At 41.1% G+C, this 21,407-nt stretch overlaps 2 protein-coding genes across 2 annotated transcripts in view; one reads left to right on the top strand and one right to left on the bottom strand.

Moving 5' to 3' along the window:
* Positions 1-849: 849 nt before the first annotated feature.
* On the bottom strand, positions 850-17,557 carry rgs9a (regulator of G protein signaling 9a). Its single transcript, XM_063214941.1, has 17 exons — positions 17,492-17,557; positions 16,292-16,379; positions 13,137-13,187; positions 12,355-12,461; positions 11,952-12,003; positions 11,548-11,606; positions 10,526-10,602; positions 9,895-9,976; positions 9,564-9,623; positions 6,334-6,363; positions 6,172-6,233; positions 5,221-5,334; positions 4,960-5,075; positions 3,901-3,988; positions 2,449-2,587; positions 1,689-1,771; positions 850-1,082 (listed from the first exon to the last, which is right to left on the bottom strand). Exons 1-17 carry the CDS (start codon positions 17,555-17,557, stop codon positions 929-931), a joined length of 1,428 nt encoding a protein of 475 aa, XP_063071011.1. The 3' UTR covers positions 850-928.
* Positions 17,558-18,264: 707 nt separating this feature from the next.
* Positions 18,265-21,407, top strand: part of gna13b (guanine nucleotide binding protein (G protein), alpha 13b) — a 51,352-nt gene continuing 48,209 nt past the window's right edge. The window contains exon 1 of the mRNA XM_063186744.1: positions 18,265-18,765. Within this exon, the coding sequence (XP_063042814.1) occupies positions 18,483-18,765 (283 nt within the window). The 5' untranslated portion in view covers positions 18,265-18,482. The remainder of the gene's footprint in view (positions 18,766-21,407) is intronic.

The following is a 21,407-nucleotide window of genomic DNA, read 5'->3' as shown; positions in this document are numbered from 1 at the left end:
CCACTACATACAGCAGGTGGAGCATACGAAGGGAAAAACCAGCAGTTTCATGGGCGGGCCCAGAGGTGCCGACTGGGTCTATCTGATCTGATGGCAGTGGACAGACCTACTCCACCACTTTTGCCTCTCTGGGCAGTTCTGCCCCTGGGCCTGCCTGCAAGGTTGCCAGATGTCACCGTTGATTTCAAGCCCGAGCATCACTCAAGAACCGCCAGCCAGAGACACTAAAGCAGGGGTGGGGAACCTTTTTCATTCAAGGGGCCACTTCAAATTCCTCCAAGGGCCGTACTATGAACACAAACCAGGATTTCCCCCTGCACTTTACGCCTTTATTGAAGGCGAGGCTGCTTTAAAACAGACCCCACCTTCTCTAGGCCCCCGGAATATAACTGAATTGTATTGAAAATGTAATTTCCCAGATTCCTTTACAAAATACAGTATTTCATGTGAAGCTGCATATCATTAAAATTATATCGCAGGCCGGATAAAACGGCCTCAGGGGCCATAAACGGAACTCGAGACATTGGTTCCCCACCCCTGCACTAAAGGTAATGATGCAGGGCAACTTTTTGAGCAATGTTGCCAGTCAACACTATGATTGATTATTCATTTTCTGATAGAATAGTTGTCAGCTGCTAATACAAGTTCTTATAAACCTCATAAAAATGCTACATGATTAACAGTGTGTAAACAACATCTTACAGTATCGTTGCCCGGACAGAATGCTCAAAAAGTTGCCCAGTGTATCATCCTGTCAAATTAGAATACTCCATTGACATTCTATTGATTCTTATGGACATACATCTACATAAAAACCCACCCAATAAACGTATATTTGTACCCCACAGATGGTCATCCCAAAACAGCTCATATGGGAGGGAAAACCGCTCCATCTGGCAACCCTGGCTGCCTGCCTGTGGCCTCAGGCTCACTTGCGGTCGAGCTTGTTCTTGATCTGGCTGATGTCTATGGGCTTGGAGGCCAGCTCGGCGGCCTTGCGCTCCTCCTCCCTCTGCTGCCAAATCAGGATGGGGTCCATGCCAGGCTTACGGTTCCTGGCGTTCTGCGCCAGCTGTTCATCACTAGAGATGCACAGAGAAGGAGAGTTAAGTGGAGAAAAAAAACATCCTTCAAAAAGGTATCCATCCAGCTGGGCATCACTAAAAAGATGAAGTCAGTAAATTAAAAAAGTACAATTGATTTATACAGCTGGCCATCACTACAGGTACAGAGAAGGAGAGTAAAAGTAAGTAGAATTTATTGATAGACTTGGTTCTCACTAGAGTGTACAAAGAAGGAGAGGTTGGGCCAGGGGAGAATTGGACCTCAGTGTGTAAGTTTAGCTGATTTTGCCTGAACAGCATTTTTCACACACTGAGGATGGCTTGAATAAAAGCGTGTCTGTTTACTTTTAGGAAAGAGAATGAGTTTGTTTCTACTTCCATTTGCCACGATGAATTGTGTCATTGCCAAACAGCTCATTCCCCCTTTTTCAAACCCTGTATTGATGGCCTGGATTCCAACTAGTTCCCGTTCCAGCTGATAAACTATCCATGTGAATAAATACAAAATGGCATAAAGACGAGAATGACATAAGAGCGATACCACTTGCTTAAGAAGAAGCACACTGTACTGTGTGTGTGTTGTGAAGTATGCATTTCCTGTGTGGATTTGATGGACGACCATACCTGAAGGCGTGTGCCGCTGGTACAAGTGCTTTCTTCTGCTGGTCCTTATAGACAGGTGACTTCAGGTACCGGAAAAACGTGTCCTGTAACAAGAAATAGTGTTTGACTCACTATCACCTCAATCAGAGGCGTATCTTGTCACCAGGCAAGGCAGGCAGCTGCTTGGGGCCCCCAAGCCTAGATGGTTAATAACAGCAAAGATTTAAACTAAAATAGTGGCAATTTGTTGTGAATGTTCATTCTTTTGAAATTTCGCTTGGGGCCCCATCTTACCCTAGAATCGCTTCTGACCTCAATCACCCCAAGTCCACTGAGACTAACATAAATTACAACAAAATAACAAAATGCAATTCATCTGACATGTCTCTGAAAACTCTCATTCATACAGGTCATTTTAGTGAAGAGAGTTTAGTTGTAGGCAATGTATCATACAGAACGTACACTATATCAGAGCAAGAGACAAAATGTCTTCATACAATAAAAGGGAATCCAGTTGCCTTCAGCTCTTTTGACATATTGTCATCTATATGGCATGATCTTTTTTTTCATTTATCCTTTATTTATCCAGGATTGTCTCATTGAGACTATGAGTCTCTTCTGCCATGGAGTCCAGGTCAAATGACCATGCAGATTAAACAGTCTGGCATCATAAAAAGGCGTTTTATTTCATGCAAAAGTGTGGTTCACACAAACACAAAGACAGTAAAAATCGGCGTATTTATATGTATTCTCATGTCGGATTAAATGATGTGTAGGTCACCTTCTTCATGAGCAGGAAGACGTGAGTCTGGGCGGCGTCCAGGACGTATCTGTGAGGGTGATCCAGGCCCTTCACAGTCAGACCCATGGTCCTGCCGTCAATGTTGATCCAGCGAGGCGCTCCAGGGGCCAGGAAAAGTCTGAGATAAGATTATATCAAAATGTATCAGACCACAAGGCAGTGTTTCTCAAACATTTTCTGACCGAAGGACCACTTTGCCCCAAAATAATTTTCAGGAACGACCTCATCTTAGGCTTGGTCATGCAAAACAAGTTTAGTTTACTCTTCTAACGGTGCTACAAATACACGTATATGCTAGTTTGTCCTGACAAACAATGCTGACAAAGTTTGTCGAAATCTTTGAGAAGAACGGTAGTAATCATGATAATGTGGGTTGTTTCTACAGTGTGTGTTGCTTCAGTTTAAAGTAAATGTATAGACAGCTACTGCAGCACATTGTTTATATATAGACATATGGCCCCACATGTACTCCTGTCACTTTTCTGTCTGTACATACAGAACATTGCCTGCCTCTTGACATTATATTATATTGTACACTGCCAGATAGGGCTGCACGATATCAGGAAAAAAATCGATACTCGATAACAGCATGCAATGCCTCGATAATGATATTTAAACGATATATAGAAATATAGCCAAGTGTTTTTCTTGTCTAATTTGTCGGTCTGTGGTTGTGGCTTTGGTCATGGCGGGCTTTTTTGCACATTTGTTAACATTCAGCTAAAGATTGGACAGCACAGAAATCCTTTACTTGTTAGCGATAACTAAGTCATGTTTGCGATACGCATAACTCTTGATATCACGATTTCAATACATTTTCTATATATTGTGCAGCACTACTGCCAGACAAACGAGGCACACACAAGGGCAGCAGCATGTCCTGCCACTGAATATACTGTAGTCAATAAATTCAACTTTGCTTTGACTTCTCCTTAGTAAGTGTTTATATTCCAGCATTCCCCATGTAGGAAAAAAAACTTGAGTGTGAGGGAGGGGGGGGAAACGCAACAAGGTCAAAAGAGATCTGAAATTTCCATTCCTCGAGGCATGTCAGAGCTGTGTGCTGCTAATGCAAGCTAAAGGAATGGCTTTTTTGTCATACACTACCGTGCATAGCAGCCCTTGTTTGTGTTTCTAGCGTATTGCAAACCCTTTTCACAAAACCATTTGGGAAACACTTTCTTCGAAGAGGTCTACATACAGTAAGGGTGTCATGCATGAAAAACATACATGACCCATGTCAGGAACAGTAATGACACATTATTGATGTTTATGGCTTGTTGTCATGTCATTTGGTTTTTGGAATGTCATATAGCACCCAAACAATGTCAACTTGACATTCCAACAGTCATTAACATCAGTAATGTGTCATTATTCCTCCTGACGTGTTCTGTCGTGTCATTCTTAAATGTCAAGTGTGAATTTGCTTACTTGAAAATAGCCTGGGACTGGTCAGCCATGGAGGCTGCAGATCCCCATTTCATCTCCTCAGCGGCTTCCCAGAAGGCCAAGTTCTCACCTGCCAGCAGAGAGGAGAGATGTTCAGCTCAAACAGTTCATCAGAGCTTTTTGCGGTTTGTAGCGTGGTGTAAAAATGGGTGGAAGGTTTGGCCATGCCGTGGCTCAAGCGGTAAGGGCACTGCACTGCTACACCGGCGGCCCAGGTCCTTTACCTGCCCTTCCCTGTCTCTCTCTCAGTCTCCCCACTTACTTTCCAGTCTATATCACTCTCTATAAAAAAATGGGTGGGAAGTAAAAACAAACAAGACTTTACAGGCACATTGCACACAAACCTCCAAAAAGCAAAACAATTTCCATATGACCAACATAATTGTGTGTGGCCACAGCATATGACTAAAACAGTCAACATACGTAGTTGTCAGTATGGAAAATTTTGGCTGATTTCAAGAGGGTCTGTAAACCTATTTCATGGTATTGCAGAGCAATATGCCAACTGTGAATTTGTAAGATTGTGTTGCTGAAACAACAAGTGTATTGCTGATATATTAATGTGGTGATAAGAGTATCCAGGTCTTTTTGTTTGTGATGTGGTTTGAAGGAAATTGACATGGTGACCAACCTCGTCTCAGGGTGGGGATTTCAAATGAACAACTGTGTTTGAGCTCATGATGGCGAGATGGTCTGCACACCTAATTGATCAATCCTCCACATTTACTATGGTTTGCGAAGCAATAACGCCATTGCCCAACTGTGAATTAGATCAGGTGTGTTGGTTGGGACCACAAGCATGACGCATCATATGTTGATATGGTGACATGAATGATGAAGCAGCTGGCCCTGCAGTGGCCATCTGGTAGGGCACACGCCTGCCATGCGGCTGACCCGGGTTCGATTCCCGGCCCGGGTCCTTTGCCGACCCCTCCCCATCCCTCTCCCCATTCGCTTCCTGTCTACCTCTCATACTGTCCTGTCCATAAATAAAGTCTAAAAAGCCCAAAGAAATATCTGTAAAAAAGAATGATGACGCACCGCTGAATTCCTTCTTCAGGAAGACCTTGAAGTCCTTACGGCCGCGTGGGTCGTTAAGCAGCTCGAAAAGACTGAAGGACCAGCGCTCCACTCGCATTTTAGTGGGAACTTCAACGCTGGAATAAGAAAAATACACACATGTGAGCGCACACATAAAATATACGGTGACGATAATGTGACTTGCAAACTCAACACATCAGACATGTTAAAACTAAGTCCTTCATTTCCAGTGTCTAGCAGCAGTGTCACTGTGTTACAGACCTTGGCATGTTGAGCTCCCAGTAGGTGTCGTCATCTGTCAGCCAGGGGTTGCTGGGAACGCAGGAAGCCAGGAAAGGGTCGTGGTTCTTGTATGTGGTCATGTACTTGACAAGGCTGTGACAACAACAACAGGAGAGACAAGGGCAGAATGAGTTCAGCGAGAGGCTCCATCCATCCCTGTGATTCTATGGACCAAGTGCCCATAAAAGTTGTCACAGCGTTTCACAAATAAAACCGTGAATGACCAGTAGTTCCTAAAAATGCATGCTCAAGGGAATACTAATATTGCGGTAACACTTTACTTGACGCCGGTGTCATATGTAGGACATAACTGTATCATAACATTGTCAAATGCAGTCATGAATGTGTTATAAACATTATTTCAATGTCATAAACATTGTCTTTCAGTGAAATTTGGTTATGACAAAGACAGGCCTAACAATGTTCATGGCCATAAAACGTCTATGACATTGGCATTATGTTTATGACTCGTTCACGACACTATTACGACACTGTTAGGACATACGTATGATGCTGGCGTCAAGTAAAGTGTAACCGATATTGCTAATTATGTTGAATATGAAGAGGTTCAAGCCTTATATAGGCACAGAATTTTCTTTGCAAAACGGTGTATCTCCATTTTGTAGAATGTTGGGAAATTTACATTTTTGTATAAGGCATTCCATTGCATTGCATTGCAAAATGCACTTTATATAGGATGAAAAAATATGTTCTCAAAATATTTTAATAGCAAGAATTCACACATAGGTAATAGGATGTCTGAACTGTCATTTTCAATTATAAAATGCAAAAGCCAAAAATGGTGGATACACCATTTTGCAAATAAACTCTTCAAGTCATATGGTAGAAAACTGGTTAACCTCTATAACATTTTTGTTATGTATTGACAAGATTTATCCCGTTTTCCCCCATTAGAGTGAAACGACTTACGCTCCCAAAGACACTGTGGATTTCACTTTTGGTCTCATCATGGACTGATGTAGATAGATGGCCTAGGAGAAAAAGAAAGCATTTTTAATACACGTATGTGTGCAGGACATAATTTGGACTCCCAATCAAGGATAAATAACGATACCAAACGATGACACTTACTGTCCTTCTGAAGTGATCATAGGTTTGTGGCTGCAAAGAAAAGAATAATGTGTTACATTTGCTGCGTTACCATATGCATTACAATTATTTAGCATTTAAATAACTAAAGACAGAGACAGACTGCACAAGTAGGCAATCTAATAGGCAACGACAATGGACAGGAAAGGAACAACGTTAGTATCACACCACTCCAACCACAAGCTAGAGCACAAAGGAAAGCAAACACAAGCTACTGTATCTAACATGTTCCTAATAATGGGTCATGCGAAACACAAAAAATACTAAAACAACTGAGGGATGACTTAAAAATAGGATATGTGAAGGCTGTCCTCTTTGGAAGATAAATCTGCATGAAAGAAAGAAGAAAGACAAAAGGCCTCATGAGCATAATGCCACACTTAAAAGAGTTTGAGACAACTAGCATGGCACATAATATTATATATATTACATTACACAGCTGACGCTTTCTATCCAAAGTGGCTTACAGTTATTTAGGTACAGGGTATTGGTTACAGTCCCTGGAGCAGTATGGGGTTAGGAGCCTTGCTAAAGGACCCTTCAGCCATGGATAGAGGTGTAGGGAGAGGTAAAGGTGGGATTTGAACCAGCAACCCTCTGATCTAAAGTCCACCTACCTAACTCACTAGACCTTGAGCACGGCTGACCCCATTACAAAAGTACAACAGGAATCCGCAGTGCCTTTTTTAACCACCAATACGGAATATACGGGAGCATATCGGGACATGCTTTGTTGACATACAAACATCAGAAACCAGTTCAGTTAATCTCCTTATGGTAAATACAGTAAGACCACCACATGGTTTGCAGAGAATTATAGTGTCGTTCAGTCATTTATTCGGAAGTACTACTGCCAGACAGCGAGGACCAGTGGCGTGCAGTGCACAGATGTTTTGGGGGACAGGTGCTGAAGGGGCGTGTTGGGGGCATGTGCCTTACTAATTGCCTTACTGACCTTATAGAGGCATTATTGTAACATGTATTTGATCTTGAAGCATTTGTAGATTATCATGTCAACATGGACCACAGTACATTGTGACAAAGGACTTTCAGAAAAAGATTTTTCAAAAGGGGCATATTTTGTCCAGTAGGGTAAAGGGGCAGGTGCTTTACCATCACTTCGTCCCTATCTGTGCACGCCTATGGCAAGGACTAATCTGTTGAGTGCATTATGCTCTGGGCCTGTTTCCAGGTGCAGGGCAGCAGGGCTACCATCTTTGTGGAGCACCTAGTTAAAGATGGTGACGTATTGGCGAATACTTCTTGTAAAATAGGGTAACACTACTACAGGCTAAAGCGTCAGTCTTCTGGCTGCTTATGATCCATCAATCCGGACCATAATGCACAGCCCCCTCTCCACAGGCCAGGGATAGCCGTGAGCCCCGCGAGACCAGTAGTACATCTCTCTGCCTAAGCTGCCTTACTCTGCGCTGGACGGCTCAAGAAAGAAGCTCGACAGGATGGAGGGAGGATGGAGGGAGGGGTGATGCAGGGCGGAGAAGAGAGAAAGACTGTGAAAGTTAAAAGGAAAGAGAGAAAATCATGTAATAGAGTGTGATAGATTAAATGAGATAGATAAAGACAAAAAGAAGGACAGAGGGAGGAGAGAGGAGGAGAGGTAGTGGCAGCGGGAGGGAGGGAGGGGGGGGGGGATGTCGACAACGTGGTTTCTGGGGGGAATCTTCTTAACGTTGAGTAAGCAGATTGAAAGTAACTGCAGGGCCCGCTGTGCGCTTTCTGGGGCAAGGGAGACACACTGCTAAGCCATCCCTAATGCAATTATAGGCTGGGTTGTAGGTGAGAGAGCACCCATCCTCATCCACCCACACCACTACTCTTCCGCCACCATCATGGGCACAGCGCAAACTAGAGCTGGGCGGTGTACGGTTTAAAAACCGTGATCTCGGTTTACACTACACAAGGTTCTCTTTTTGATAAGAGACGGTTTTGTTGTTGTTGTTTATAGCCTACTATGTTATGTGCGTGAGCTTCATACTCCGTGTCACACTTCCAAAGTCCACTGTTGTTGCTGTTCTACTAGGCTAGGGAATGTCACCACAATGTAAGATGTTGATTGAACTAATAAAATAATTGGTTACGCGCTAGAGGCTAGTGAGAATGAAACATGATGAACACACATGGCATGGATGAATCATGACAAACATTTCAATTCATTTAGCCTACCTTTGATCTCACAAAGTTAAATAAAAGGCAATTCTATGTGGTGCTATGTTAACAGGCTACAACAGTTATCTGATTCTTAACTGTATATAATTACCATCCCAACTGTTGTGCGCGCTGCTGTTAAGACTGCTTATAAGCTAAAGTAGCCTAGCTTTCAAATGCAATGGGCAGACATTGCTACATTGCTATATTTGTTTGAAATGATTTGGGGGCAAAATAGGAGCGAAACACATCGCAATTTGACACAAACTACTGGACAAAATACCTTCTACGTTGGATTTGGACTTTAATTCAAAGACAATATGCACACAATGTCAAGTAAATCCGTTTGTTTTCCGTGTCTGTCTTCAGTCTGTTTCGTTTTTGTCCCACTGTTGTTTACTCGCTAGTCCAGCGGCAGCGCAACACGCCGGATGTGTTGCCAGGTGTAGAACGACAAATAAGCAATTTGTGTTGCCAGGTGTAGAACGAAATAAGCTGTTTTGGGCTGTCTTGGAAAAAAGCCCAAAACAGCTGCTTATAATCATTTAACCCTTCTTCCTTGAACAATCTATGGCACCCTGGTCAAGATTTTAGGTTATTTTATAAAATGCTGCATTTTCTCTAATTTAAGACTTTCTTGGATAGGGAAATATAAACTATAAATTATAGAAAATATTATTGAAATGAAAAAATGATAAAATATAAATGGAGATTAATTTAAATTCATGATTTTATCTCATTTTAACATTTAATTTGAGATCTTTTCCTCAGAAAGATTAAGATTTGGGGGGAAATCGTCGCATATCAAAAAACCGTGCAGAAAACCGTGATATCAATTTTCATCAAGAAAACCGTGATGCTAATTTTTTCCAAAACCGCCCAGCCCTAGCGCAAACTATCACAGCCTCCAACACCTTTTCTCTGCAACACCTCAGTGTGATGTTGCACCCTGTGCACAGCAATAGTGTTGACTTCATATACTGTAGCCTGTAGTCTTAATCTTGGTGTTGTTGGTGTTGTCACTCCGGATAACACTCACCTGTTACCTCAGAATTAACGGGGTCAACCAGGCGGTCAAGGCAGTCCATGGCGCTGTGACATCTTGGCTGCAAGAGTCAAGGGTTGTTGTGGAGTTTTAAGAGGATAACCAGAAAAATGTGGAACTTCAAATTAGATTCTTAACTGCTATTTCAATGTGTACACAAAATGCTAGATCGGTAGTCAACAATGCACTTCATGGAAAGTCCATGATGATGTTAAACGTTAGAAAGACTTGACATTTTAAAAAGTTTTTTTTTTGCGAAATCACTGATTAATAATTACACTCGTGGCTGTTCTGTGCTTAGACGTTGAATAGATGTCTGTGTGTAGACTTACAGGTGGTCGCTGTACAATCCAGTAGGCTCGTTCCTGACATTGAAACACAACACGGTCTGCCTTCTGCCGCTCCTTGTTTGCCCTGATGGAAAATGATTTCACATTTCCTAGTAAATATTGTGTATTTATATGCAAGATTTGCACGTATGATTTGCTTGATAAAATGTCAAGTTTCGACATACAGCATGTCTATCACAGTTTCAAGAATGCCAAACTGATATAGCAAACAAAGCATTTGCCATTTGTGAATCTTTCATTGTTGTACATTAGAATTTTCTTGTAGGCCTACATAATCTTCAAAGACAGGGTGAAATTGGATGTTCCTCTCTAATACCCATTACTCTGGCTTTAGCATTGAGAACATTCAGAAGGGGTTTACGCGGTAGCACTAATGAGACTTAACTTACTTTTCAGTACATTACACTTTCACCCAAAGCAACTCAGTTATTACAGGGTACTTGTTACAGCACTTGGACAAAGGCCAAAGGTGCTGGCAAGGGTGGGATTCGAACCTACAACCCTGAGATCTTAAGACTAGCTGTCATTGAACCATTGAGTCACAGCTGCCTCTAAATGACTTATGAGTTATGAGTTTTACTAGAGTAATAAAAAGAGAAATGTGTGTACATACTTGTGTTGCTCCTTGGCCTGCAGTACAATGAAGTCCCATTTGGGGTTCAGCCATTTGTGGAAGTTGTTGTAGCGTTCCTTTGTCAAACACAAGGATAGGACAGAGTTTCAGCATTGATGTTGTTGTGAGCTCAGTGTAGTCTGATGTATGATTAAAGGTGCATTGTGCAGGAAATTTGTCCAAAAAGGTAATGCAACTATGCTGCTAATTGAAACTGGGTTGCCTATTGCCAAATTTGATCTTTTCATAAAAGTTTACTGAGTAATAAACTAATATTTGATGGGGGTGGTAAGTATCCATGAAAAAGGTAACATTAGTGAATGAGTAGCATGAATTCTGGAAATAAACAACTAAAAATCTCACACAGTGCACCTTTAAAGGGATTCTAAGTATTCATTATGACTGGAAAAATTGCACTTTTCATACATGAAAAGGGGATCTTCTCCATGGTCCGCCATTTTGAATTTCCAAAAATAGCCATTTTTAGCTGCAAAAATGACTCTACTTGGACCATACTAGAAAATATTTGTTTATTACTCAATAAACTTCCATGTAATTTAATATCAAATTTGGTGATAGCCAACCCAGTTTCAATGAGCAGCATAGCTGCAGTACCTTTTTTGACCATTTCCTGCACAGTGTCCCTTTAAAGGGGTATGCCACTATTTTGGGGCTTAATACAGTTAAAATCGTTGGCTGGGGTTTATAAAGGTGGTAAAGTGTCTTATTTTTCATGTAAGCCGTTGTCTTGTTTTAAGACAAGTTAAAAGAGGGAATATGTCGCTAAGCTAGTGAAAGTCAATGGATCCGTGTAGCATGCTACAATGCTACACGGATCCATTGACTTTCACTAGCTTAGCGACATATTCCCTCTTTTAACTTGTCTTAAAGCAAGACAACACTTAACATGAAAAATAAGACACTTTACCACCTTTATAAACCCTGGCCAACGATTTTAACTGTATTAAGCCCCAAAATAGTGGCATACCCCTTTAAGGAAAAATGTGAGTTCCTGTGCTCACCTGTTCGTACACTTCCAAAGAGCCTTTTTTCCTGATGTTCCTCTTGGCCAAGTAAATTGCTGAAAGGAGAGAAGACACACCGAGTGACAATGTGTGTCATGTGTGTGTAATGGCTCATTCTTTTGAAACTCTGTAGTCAGAAACCCCAACCTCTGTCTCGGGATAGTGCAATAGAACGGGTACTCAGATTGGGGTTCCGAAACACAAACTCAGAGCAGTTTGGTGTACTCCGAAATCATTAAACATTAAGTGTCCCCAATAGAACGCATTGACAACGGATGTCAAATCCCGGGTCTACCGACAACTGAGTTCCAAAAGAATGAGCCATAACACCTGGTTCATGGAGATCAAATTTAGAACAAACAAATCAATCAATTAAAACATGTTAAATTGTATGACCATACCATAATCTATATCTTCAACAAGATACTTCTGCACAGGCCAGAAATAAGGAGTCTGCACAAAAATAGAAATACCATCAGTGTAAAGCACAATTAATGTTATGAACAAAGAAAAGATATTGACACATATAGACTTGTATGTGACCAGTCAAAACTCAAAGATGTTTGTACATAATGATTGCAGTTACATGCAGTTGGTTTCAAACGAAATATTGAAAGTAATCAGTTTAAAACAATTTGTGAAATATTCCCTTTACATGTGTGGAAGAGCATTGTGCTACCGGAATATTCCTGGAATACGGCCACAATCAGACTGAATGGTTTAAATGAATGCTGTGCGAACCAAATACTGCCAATATTGCATTTGGAATCAGAATATTCAGCACATGTAAGCATGCTTCTTTACCTGGAAGCGGTAGAGACTGGCATCGGGTTTGAGGATCAGCTTCTTATGGTCCTGCAGTGGGTAGATGTAGCCATAGGCCACAAACATTGTGCCAAGAGCCTGGGCCTCTGACAGGAGACAAACACCAGCTGATGTTAGTGATACAGTACGTTACTATTCATTTAAATGGATTGCATTGTACTGACAACTAAAAGGTGCTGAACATGAAGAATAACAGTGAAAATTGAAAGGAGAATGTCTGCACAAAGGGCACAGAGGAAGATCCTTGACCAAAAACTTGGCATGTATAAGGACAAAAAAATGATTTGTATGTGCAGACATTTTTCTTTTCCATTTCCACAACATAGTTCTATTTAAAAAGTATCGTAAAAATGAATGGTTCCAGTCAGATAAAACATGGAAGGTTAAGTAGCTAATTAACAAACATATGACTGCACACAAACTGACAAATGTTTGCTAAAAATGAATTATTCTTCTTTCAAGTGGGTTCTGTTATTAAATCAAACAGCCAAATTAAATGGAGAAGAAAAGCACCCGACTATCTGAAGTCATATTTGTATCAGCCATTCACTAAACTAGCCCTGCACGATGACTTGATGACTTTGTCTATTCAGCCACATTGGAGAGGTAAGTAGTACTCCTATAAACCGTTTCTAGTAGTAATCTTAAAGTAGTAACCTTAGTTAAAGATAAAGATGTATAGTCAGATGGAATGCATGACAAGAGGACTGTCTGAAGTCAGCAACAGAGCAGTGATGTTTTGCGTCCTCGTAGTACCTTACCTTGAGCATCCATTTTCATTTTGTTGGCGATCCATGCAAGGATATCCTGACCTGTGAAAATGAATTGACACAACATTGGTGTTGATATAGTCCAGGTTAAGTGTCACGTATGCTGATTGATGATACACTGACACACGGACAGTTTGGCAAAAACATGTCCCACCTATAAAAGTGCTAATTTTGTTGAAAATCAATCACATTTTCACGAACAAAATAAATCCAGGTAATGGACAAAGGGTCTGTTACACAAATAGACCGTTGTGATATTTTTTCAAAAACAATAAATTCAGGCATGTACAAGGACCCCTTTTCAAAGCTTTAGCTCTACTGCATACTTCTACATCACTGAAGCTCCTGTAAGTTTACTATTTTCTCTTAAATTTGTTAATTGGTTTGGACACTGCTACTGTCTCAACCATAGCCTGTCACCACGTCACGTCTTCATAATAATATTTTATTATATTCATGTTAATTAATATATACTAATATATACCTAAAAACAGTGGGAAAACAAAATGGCTAATGTGAAAGTGAAGTGAAAGCCCACCCTCTAACTCCCATTGTCATTGTGACACAGCACACAAGTCATGGAGGAGGATGGGGGAGAGCGCTGGCTAATTACTATCCCCACCAACCTGGCGGGTTGGGAGTCGAACCGGCAACCTTTAGGTTACAAGTCTGATGCCCTAACTGCTTAGCCATGACTGCCCAATGTGAACAAACTATGCATATTATGTAAAAGATTATTTTTTTCTCTCCAAAAGATGTCACCTCCATGAAATTTTGTGTAAGCTTGTTCCACATGTTACTGAATTGTGCAGGTTAATGACATTATGCATCTACAATACGGTTGAATTATTAAAATAATTCTTCATTTTAATAGCATTTTTTTTTTTAACTTTTTACTGTGTCTGGTCGTATTGAAGAAAAACGAGTAAGAGCCTATTTTATTAAAAGAGTAAAATATGGGGAAGTTGGTCTGATACATTACTGCACAGCCAAGACATTCGTCTATGATAATATAGCTCTATATTTTGGACAGCCACATTCTCAAGAAGAAGTGAGTTACAGCTCACTGAACACATTTGTCAACTAATGTAAGCTTGATTGTCAACTAATCAATCATCTACTAGTTTAATGATACATTATTTTAGGTAAATATGGAGCATGTGTCAGTGTAACTCCTGTTAAGCAGAATGAACTGGTATCGTAATGAATCGTAATGAACTAGGCCTACATTGTGCAATGTCGTAGCAATGTAATACTACAGTAGTACATTTTTAGTGAGGATTAAGAAGTTCTACTGGCAGAACGGTGAACACTACAAGACTAGATTTATATTAAATCTTCAGTTATCCTAAAATGCAGGCTGAGTATTTTTGGAACTGAAATAGAACAAGATGATCGAGTCATTTTGGCTTTTCACATCATCGCTTTTCTGACATTTTACAGACCAACTAATTGAACAAATATTAGATAAATTAAGTATGAAAGCAATTAATTTCAATACTTGACAATACAGTCACACATTGCATGAATTGTAGGTGCTTGACACAGTAATATGCATATTAGGGCAAGCAATGCAGTTAATTATATATGGCTGCAAGGTAACACATACATTTGGAATGCATGCTGTGTGAATACCTTGAGTTGAGTGATTATTAAAAACGGTAATGATACTGCACACAGTATTGTGTGGCTGAGATACATTCCTGTTACATCCTCTTGCTATCGCTGATATGAATCTGATGATAATTTAGATTTTTTTTGTGTGTGTGTCTTTTTTTACTTTATTGAGGACAGTACAGTAGGTGAGGTAGACAGGAAGTGAATGGGGAGAGAGACGGGTAGGGGTCAGCAAATGACCCAGGCTGGAATCGAACCCGGGTCGCCGGTGTAGCAGCCCAGTGCCCTACCATTAGAGCCACGGTAGGGCCATGATTTTTAATCTAGACCACCTCGCTGCTCTCCTACCATACCATCCCTCAGAGTTCACAGCAGGCTGAGACGAGCTTGCTATGATCTGTGATCAGCACTGCAGTCTTAGGAGTACTTATGGGGGCATCCTCAGAGCACATGGCCAGCAGCTCATCCAATTGTGGGCTTGCCGTATATAGCTAGCGTTAGAAGCTTATGGCGAGAGCACTCCTCCATCTCCATACCCTATATACAGTACGTACCGGCACAGAAGAAAGAGCACTATTTCCTAACACTTCCTAGTAGGGAAGAACCTTGTGGAAACTCCGGGAAACCCTAGAATTCATCTCATCGTTTGGAGACACACCCTCTCATTTCCTAATTATGATTGACAAGTCAAATCATCTTGCAAAAAAAATTCATGTTTTATGCTAGTGTAAGCCTTTTGCAACATTAACACTAACATTAACAAATACTGATGGTTGACCTGCAATGGAGCAATGGTTCAGGTTAAAGGTTAACTGGTCAATAGTAGTAGGCGTTATCCTAGACATGGATTATTATGATGGGCGATTTAACAGGTAGATAACACACACCATCACTCAAAATACGTCTGTTTTCAGTATGCAAAACATTTGGTCACAATCTTGAAGATTTACTGCACAAATAAAAAGCAGATTACTTGAATAAACGTCCAGAGTGGGGTTAGAGCATGTTGCTGTGCACTGCGCCCAGATGACCAAAGCTCAAAGCCTGCTTACCCATCAAATGATTTTGTCATTTGTTTGCAAGCAGTTGGTTTGCACCTACTATCTGCTGCAAATAAGTTTTTAATTAAAAACTATGACTTGTTCATTGCCATTCTGGTAACAGCAAATTTATACCGCTGTGTCTTAACGGGTTACGTGTTAACAGTTGAATGTAATGCCAAAATCGATTGTGACCGTATGTTTTTTCAGAACAGTGTTGAATTAGCACAGCGTTTTTTTAGTGTGTTTATTTGGTAACACTTTACTTGACGCCGGTGTCATATGCATGTCATTACAGTGCCATAATAGTGTCATGACACATGACACTCATAGATAAGTCATAAACATTATGACATTTTACATTTTATAACGGTTGGCCTTAAGTGACATTTGGTTATGGCTAATGACACTGTTATGACACTGTAATGACATGCATATGACACCGGCGTCAAGTAAAGTGTTACTGTTTATTTGTCATCCACGACTCACCAGTCACCACATGAGGGATGCTGGTGACGTTCAGCTTCTGATCCGAGCCCTTCACCCCACTCTGCATCTCCACAACCAGCTCCTCCATCTGTGGGGAAATACATGGGGGACACATTTTTAATCATCATTATTTTACTATGACCAGGGCTGCTGACAGCTTTTGCTGGGCCCAGGACAAAGTCATCTGAAAGGCCCCCCTATCCAATACATACAATGCTGCAGGGACCCAATTCCTGGCCCTCTATCTCACTGGGCCTCGGACAACATACCCCTTGGTCCCCCCCTGTTGGCGGGCCTGACTATGACCATACTAAGATTGCTTCTCTCAGCTGCTGCCCTGCCAAAATTAAGCAATGAATAGGTGCTTATGTGCCAAATTTGTGGTGGGTAAGAGTTTGAATCTCATCTCAGCGAAATAGGACTCTGAATGGCAATGACTGACATAGTGAATGAGTACATCTCATGGTGCTTAATGCAAGTTCCTCTATTTGCTTTTTTTCTTTTTGGGAGGGACTACACCACAATGGGGGAAACATCTTTTAAAAGGATGGTTGGCAAAGCAATACCATGAACACTCAAAATAAAATGCAAATACCTTGCTATCAAAACATGGGAATGATTTTTCCTACTGTGAAGACAATATGTAGGCTATTGTCATGACAATATCATGTCTTCAGATGTAAACTCAGAAAGTGAAACTTGCAAAGGTGATAATTCTGCTCCAGGCCCCATGATGACCATACCCTGGCTGTCAGAGCGTCTGTCACTATGACTAATTGGCTTATAATGATTAAAGGTTATGGCTCCAGAAAAGGCTTCTCGTAGGCGTATGGTAACTATTTGTACAACATAAATTCTGAAAGAAATATTGTAGGTTGTGGTCTGAATATGTTGCATAAAAATGATTACAAAATTGCCTATCACCATCAGTCTGCAACAAATGTTTTCCAAACAGTTTATTTTCATGTGACTTGTCATAACAAGAAGGGAGGCTAACATTCTCTAGGCCTATTTTAATTCGACACTTTTGTGTTGTTGAACAGGCTAATTAGGCTATGTGAAACTGAGATGAAATAATAGTTTGAAGATTTGTTGAAGTAGTACATATGGACACATTTGTTGCAAAATAAATAGAATTAGACCTGCAGTTTTTCACGTTTTTTTTTCAAAGATGAACAATTATTAAAAGGCTTGCCTTACCTTTTTGAGACATTGCATTCGAGGTCGATAATGCTGTCCATGATCTCGGTTTGTCCGTATCGTCATGTTGGCAGTTTTTAAAAAGTATTATCTAGTCTATGCCGCTCCAGGCGCAAACTAATTGGATATAGGGTACAAAAAAAATCAACTAAACAGAGTATCTCGCAGTCATTTAAAACAGAAATGATGGATGTCTCACACCTTTCTTACTGCATGCGCTCAAGGTGAAAAATAAGGAGCTTGCTGAAAGCAAGTGCAAAGATCGGCCTTCCAACCAATCAGAGAGCTCCTCTATTTCTACAACCTGTTATCCCATAACAGAGCATCAGCGCCTGCCAAACACCCATCGGCCTTGTTCACCAGGCGGCGACAGGGAGCAAATTCAGACTCTTCTGAAGGATAGGCCACAGCTTCATGCTTGGTTTAATTTAGTACATTCATTTAATACAGATAATGACTAATATTATGGTTAAAAAAATAGGAGGGCCTAAGTAGGCCTACACTACGCAAAAATGAACTATGCTGCCCTCGGATAGGCTAGGTCACTCACTAAGCCTACACTCAATCATGCTCAGATCATGACTGCACTCTAGCCTTATTAAAAACCATGCACATAAACTATGTTCTCAGAACTCAAGTGAATTAGTCAAATCAATTGATCAGATAATGTAAAATTAGGCTGCACTGTTATTCATAATAGGTAGCCTAAAGCTGCAGTTAATGTAACATGGCAATGCTAAGCCAAAGGCCTACTTTTGGAGTATTTTGTCTTGTTATTAAAGGGTGCATATGAGTGCTTAAAATGTTAAAATGTTGGATTCTCCCATCACCCATCCCAAAGAAAACTCTTGAACCTTCAGCGAGAAGAGCCGCCCAACATTTCATCACAGCATGCCGTGCGCGCTCCCAAAGAGCAGTCACGCCCCGCCCGCCAATGGACTCACGGACGCGCTGAAACCCCCCCTACTGTATCGATGAAGTTGTTTCAAAGATGGCGGATTTCCTGCCGTCCCGGTCGTTTTTATCGGTTTGTTTTCCTAACTGTCTCCTTAATAGCGGTGAGGCAGAACAATTAAGGAAATCTAAAGAGATAGATAAATGTCTATCGAGGGACAAAACATATGTGAAACGGCTGGTGAAGATATTATTACTCGGCGCTGGCGAGAGCGGCAAATCCACTTTTCTCAAGCAGATGCGCATCATACATGGCCAGGACTTCGATCAACGGGCCAAAGAAGAGTTCCGGGCTACGATTTACAGCAATGTTATCAAAGGTAACGTTTCTGAAAAGAAAGCCCAAACTTCGTTGTGCCGAATGTGGTTGTTTTGTATTATCTAAGGGCTAGCCGTCGTTTGTCTCGCAAGTTCAAAAGTTGTGCAAGGGTGGTGTGGCTAGTCGGGTGAAGTAGTGCGACGTCGAGCGGAGGCATTCACTTGTTTCTAGAGCTAAACCCATGCATTCTCAACCAGCCAACAAACAGTAGAAGAAACGCCCATGTTATTCGGCTAGAAGTGTTCACGATGAATTTTCAGAACAAAGACATGGATCATGATATTTCGCCCCTGGCCTTATTTCTTATGATGTCCACAGTTACATTTTTTTAACTTTTAGAATTTGTGTGGAGTTTCTGGGCTGAATTTAACTGGGAATATTACTTTAATACTTTGCTAGCAAAAGTTAGCGATACTGCTAAGGAGGTGGCTATGTCAATTACAAGTATAATGGGAGATGGCTAACTAACGTGAAGCTGATTAGCCAGCACCTCTCTTCCGAAAAGCAGAGCAAACTAAAGAAACAAAGGGTGATTGATGTGGACCTATTTCCAGAGTCTGTAATGTTCGTAATAGAATACGGCGTGTGGCTCGTGCGTTGTCCGAGTGGAGATTTGTGAAAGATTGATGAGCAAAATAAAGTAGAGATGACCTGTCTGACTGATTAGCTGTCCAGCTGTCTATCCCTACCATTTTTGCAGAAATGCACATTTTAACCCAAATTAGTGAAGTGCCTTAAACAAGATACATTTTGTTATGGATACATCCCCACACAAATCTAAACGGTACAGTCATCTGTGTGTGGACTTGCAAAAACCCTTTTCGTGGACAACAATGGCATGGTAAAAACAAGTTAGGGTGGCTGTGTCCCAATTCTTGTGCACGGACAAGCACATGTAGACTAATTGTCAAACGGCTGTGCAAGATGAACACCCTTGCCTTGTTCAATGGCGCTTTTTTGTAGATGTATCAACAAGGTATTTGATCGCGAGGGACAATATATTGGGGTGCGTGCAGAGAGGGTGTTGTCCACTATTGCGACTTCACAAGAGGCGGTAGTAAAATGTGCGAGGAACACGCAGCCACAAGCAGTACAGTTGTCTGACCAGTTAGTGAACTGAAAGGAATGGCTATCGCCACCTGACCTGTTATGCAAACAAACCCACCTAATTTGTTTTGTTTACCATCATAAATGCTGCGGATTACGTTGTGTGGAATGGCCTCAGTTGGTTTAAAAAAATAGTCATCTTGCCGCGCTTTGTCAGAAATGTCCCCACAATCTGATGCTCTTGTGTGTCGTTGCCTAATAAATTGGGAGCCGTTCAATAACGTGGCTCATCACAAAATGGGGGAGACCCTTCAAGCGTTTTGCTGGGGGTTTCCAACACGACGTCATTAAATCAACATTAAGCCCATGTACACGCCACAAAGCGAGGAAGAGCTCGTGGTTACTTTCGGGGGTCGTAAATGTCTAAGAACTGGGAGGTGTGCCGTAGAGTTTAAGTTTCTGGTGGCTGATTGCGGATATTTTCGTTTCCTTTCGAAGTTGACGTTTTCTCTCTCTTTTTTTCATGTCATTTGAAGCTGACTCGCCTGTTGCAGACAGGAAACGTTTAGTGAAATGGCTGTACTTGGTGCAGTCTTAACTCTAAGCTGCTCGGCACAGCCGAAGGGTTTTAGCTGCAGTAACTTTCAATTGAGCTGTTATGGAGGACTTAGGCCGAGGAAAGCTTACGCTTTTTCTTGCAATGGAATCCAGCCTTGTTGGTGACCTTACCCCTGCATTCATTTTCCCTCAAAAAGGGCATTTGTCAGGTAGTAGCCTACTGGAAGAGCATTATGGCCTGTTGTACTGTCTGAGGGGAAAATCCAGTATCCTCTTTCACCATTTACAGCAGTTGTGAAAGAAAATAATAACCTTTCTCTAGAAATTGGTGCCCTAATAAACTATCTGCAGAAAATTGAAGGCTGTATCTATCAGCGTCTTAACATTTTTCATATTAGATATCGTATTCATATGAGATATTGTATTTGCTTGCTCTTTCTGTTCCCCCCTCTCACTCACTTGCTTACACATAGACAAGCTGAAACAGGCATGATCCATGTCGATGTCGTTTTCACAGTGCTGCTAGCATGAGTGGTGAAAAAGCCAACTCAAGTTTGTTCCATTCTAGAGGGCTGGTAGTGGAGGGGTTATGCCGTTATTGTGTAGGTGAGGATGAAGTAGTCGGTAGTAGGTGAGGATGAGGGCTGGTAGTGGAGGGGTTATGCCGTGATAATGAGGTTATGAGTGGCCAATGCTTTTGACTGACACAGGGTTATGATGAGTGATCAATGTAATTGAAGTTGATTTTCTGTTCTTATTGTATTATTAACTTATTTAGGAGAGTGATTATGATAATCAATTTGTAGGTGATGAAGTAGTCTGTGTATATTTGTGCACTTCATTGATCATGTCAATATGATTGGAGATATTTGTTTTTATTAGTTAAATCAAATTTTGGTTCCTTTACTGACAATATACGCATTTCTAAAAAAGAATGAACGAGCATGTGCGCCTGTGCCACTGAGAGATGAGCAAGAGGGCGCATTTTCTGACCACAGTTCAGTTCCGTCAACTTCTCACTTCTGCAAAAGCAGCAGC

The sequence above is a fragment of the Engraulis encrasicolus genome, chromosome 2 (genome assembly GCF_034702125.1).
Source record: "Engraulis encrasicolus isolate BLACKSEA-1 chromosome 2, IST_EnEncr_1.0, whole genome shotgun sequence".
Lineage (NCBI taxonomy): Eukaryota > Metazoa > Chordata > Actinopteri > Clupeiformes > Engraulidae > Engraulis > Engraulis encrasicolus.
Note: the sequence above shows the minus strand (reverse complement) of the source record. Positions and strands in the feature narration are given on the sequence as shown.